The sequence below is a fragment of the Lepidothrix coronata genome, unplaced genomic scaffold, assembly GCF_001604755.1.
Source record: "Lepidothrix coronata isolate B3197 unplaced genomic scaffold, Lepidothrix_coronata-1.0 Scaffold281, whole genome shotgun sequence".
Lineage (NCBI taxonomy): Eukaryota > Metazoa > Chordata > Aves > Passeriformes > Pipridae > Lepidothrix > Lepidothrix coronata.
This window is the reverse complement of record NW_016690461.1, coordinates 437,041-438,734: the sequence shown is the minus strand read 5'-3', so window position 1 is coordinate 438,734 and position 1,694 is coordinate 437,041. Positions and strand designations below refer to the sequence as shown.

The window sequence follows — 1,694 nt, the reverse complement described above, 5'->3', positions numbered from 1 at the left end:
CCCCCGGTGCCCACGGTCCCACCCGGTACCAGGGCAGTCACGGTCACGCACACCAGGAGACCCACACGCACCCCTCTCGACCCCGTGGACCCCAAACCCTGGGCAGGACACGGGCCAGTGCCCCCCATGCAAGGGCACATCAGCCCCCTCGGTCACAGGAGAGACCCTCACCCTGGGACCCCCCAGGAGCCCAAACCCCCAGGCCCAGAGATCTGGGGGGGCTACTCAGGGGGTGCAGCCCCCCACTAGCCCCCAGGCTGCATCACCCCAGCCCCAACACCCCAACACTGACTGTGGGGGCAGAGAGCACCCCCCTGCACCCCACTTCCCTCCCCACCACCTCCTGCTCCTCTCTACCACCATAACTGGGTAATTAGCAGTAATTAGCCCGACTAGGTGGAGATAAACCACACGGGGAACCGCAGCCAGGCCCCCCCGACTCACCCAGCCCAAGCTGCAGATCTCGGGGGAGAGAAATGGGGGGAATGGGGGCTGCAGAGCCCCCCCAGGGCCCCGGTGATGGCTCTGGGGTGCTCAGGCCCATGGTGGGGGGCTCAGCCCCACAGCTGAGGGTTGGAAGGCACCCCAACGCTGGGGTGTTGGGGGGAGCCCCACGTGCTGCCTCATCCCCCCCTGGCCTGGAACAGCCCCCCCAGTCCAGGGGTTCACAGACAAAACAACGTTTAATTGTTCCAGCCCTGACTCCCACGGGTCCGGCACAGCCGGGAACAACACCCGCATTCAGCCCTGGCTCCCAGGGCAGGAGCAGCCCCGACGTGTCCTTGTGTGGGGGGGGGGACAGCAGCGACGGGCCGGGGGGCTCCTGGCTGGGACAGGACCCCCACCCCGCTCCCAGCCCCCCGTGAGCTCCACAGCCCGTGCAAAGTGAGGGGTCCCAAATCTCAGTGGGACCGTGTGGGCCCCCCCGAAGCCACCGCCAAGGTCTGGGTGAAGGTCCTGGGGGGGTCCTGCCCCATCCAGGGGGTCCTGCCCCATCCTGGGGGTGTCACATCAGGCAGCAGCCGGTGGATCTGCCGTAGGAATTGTCCACCCGGTCGATCTCCTCGATGATCTTCATGAAGATCCCCTGGGTCACCTGGGGACGAGGGAACATCAGCCCCAGCCCCGTCAGGACACCGCTCCCACCCTGGGGGGGTGTCCATCCGCCCCACCTGGCTCTCCTTGGCCGAGGACTCGAGGAAAAAGGCCCCCCACGACTCCGCCAACTTCTTCCCTTCCTCTGTCCTCACTTCCCGGCTGGAGACACAGCAGAGGACGGGCAGGATGGGCCACTGGGGGGACATGGGACCCCCAGAGCCCCCCTCACCTCTGCAGAGCCAGGTCTGCCTTGTTCCCCACCAGCACCACGGGCATGCTGTGGGCATGGGGAGGGTGAGGGCCCTGCCCCCCTGACCCCCCCTCCCCACGAGGGACAGCACCTACCGAGTCTTCCCCCGGCTCTCGTACATCTTGTCGTGGAGGGTCTTCACCACCTGCAAGCCGTGGGGGCAAGGGGACCTCCAGGCACTTCCCTCCAGCTTGGGGGTCCCCCCCTCCCAGGGGACCCAGCCCCGGGGGTCCCTCACCTCCGCAGGGAGGTCACCGAGTACACCAGGATGTGGCCGTGGATGCCGCTGATGAAGGAGTGGGGCAGGATGGTGTACTCATCCTGGGTGGTAGCAGGGGTGGCTGGA

At 67.5% G+C, this 1,694-nt stretch overlaps 1 protein-coding gene across 1 annotated transcript; it reads right to left on the bottom strand.

Moving 5' to 3' along the window:
- Positions 1 to 689: 689 nt before the first annotated feature.
- On the bottom strand, positions 690 to 1,656 carry RHEBL1 (Ras homolog enriched in brain like 1). The gene is made up of 5 exons (XM_017836638.1): positions 1,587 to 1,656; positions 1,444 to 1,493; positions 1,328 to 1,375; positions 1,173 to 1,257; positions 690 to 1,096 (listed from the first exon to the last, which is right to left on the bottom strand). Exons 2-5 carry the CDS (start codon positions 1,467 to 1,469, stop codon positions 1,007 to 1,009), a joined length of 249 nt encoding a protein of 82 aa, XP_017692127.1. The 5' UTR covers positions 1,470 to 1,493; positions 1,587 to 1,656; the 3' UTR covers positions 690 to 1,006.
- Between the last annotated feature and the right edge of the window lie 38 nt (positions 1,657 to 1,694).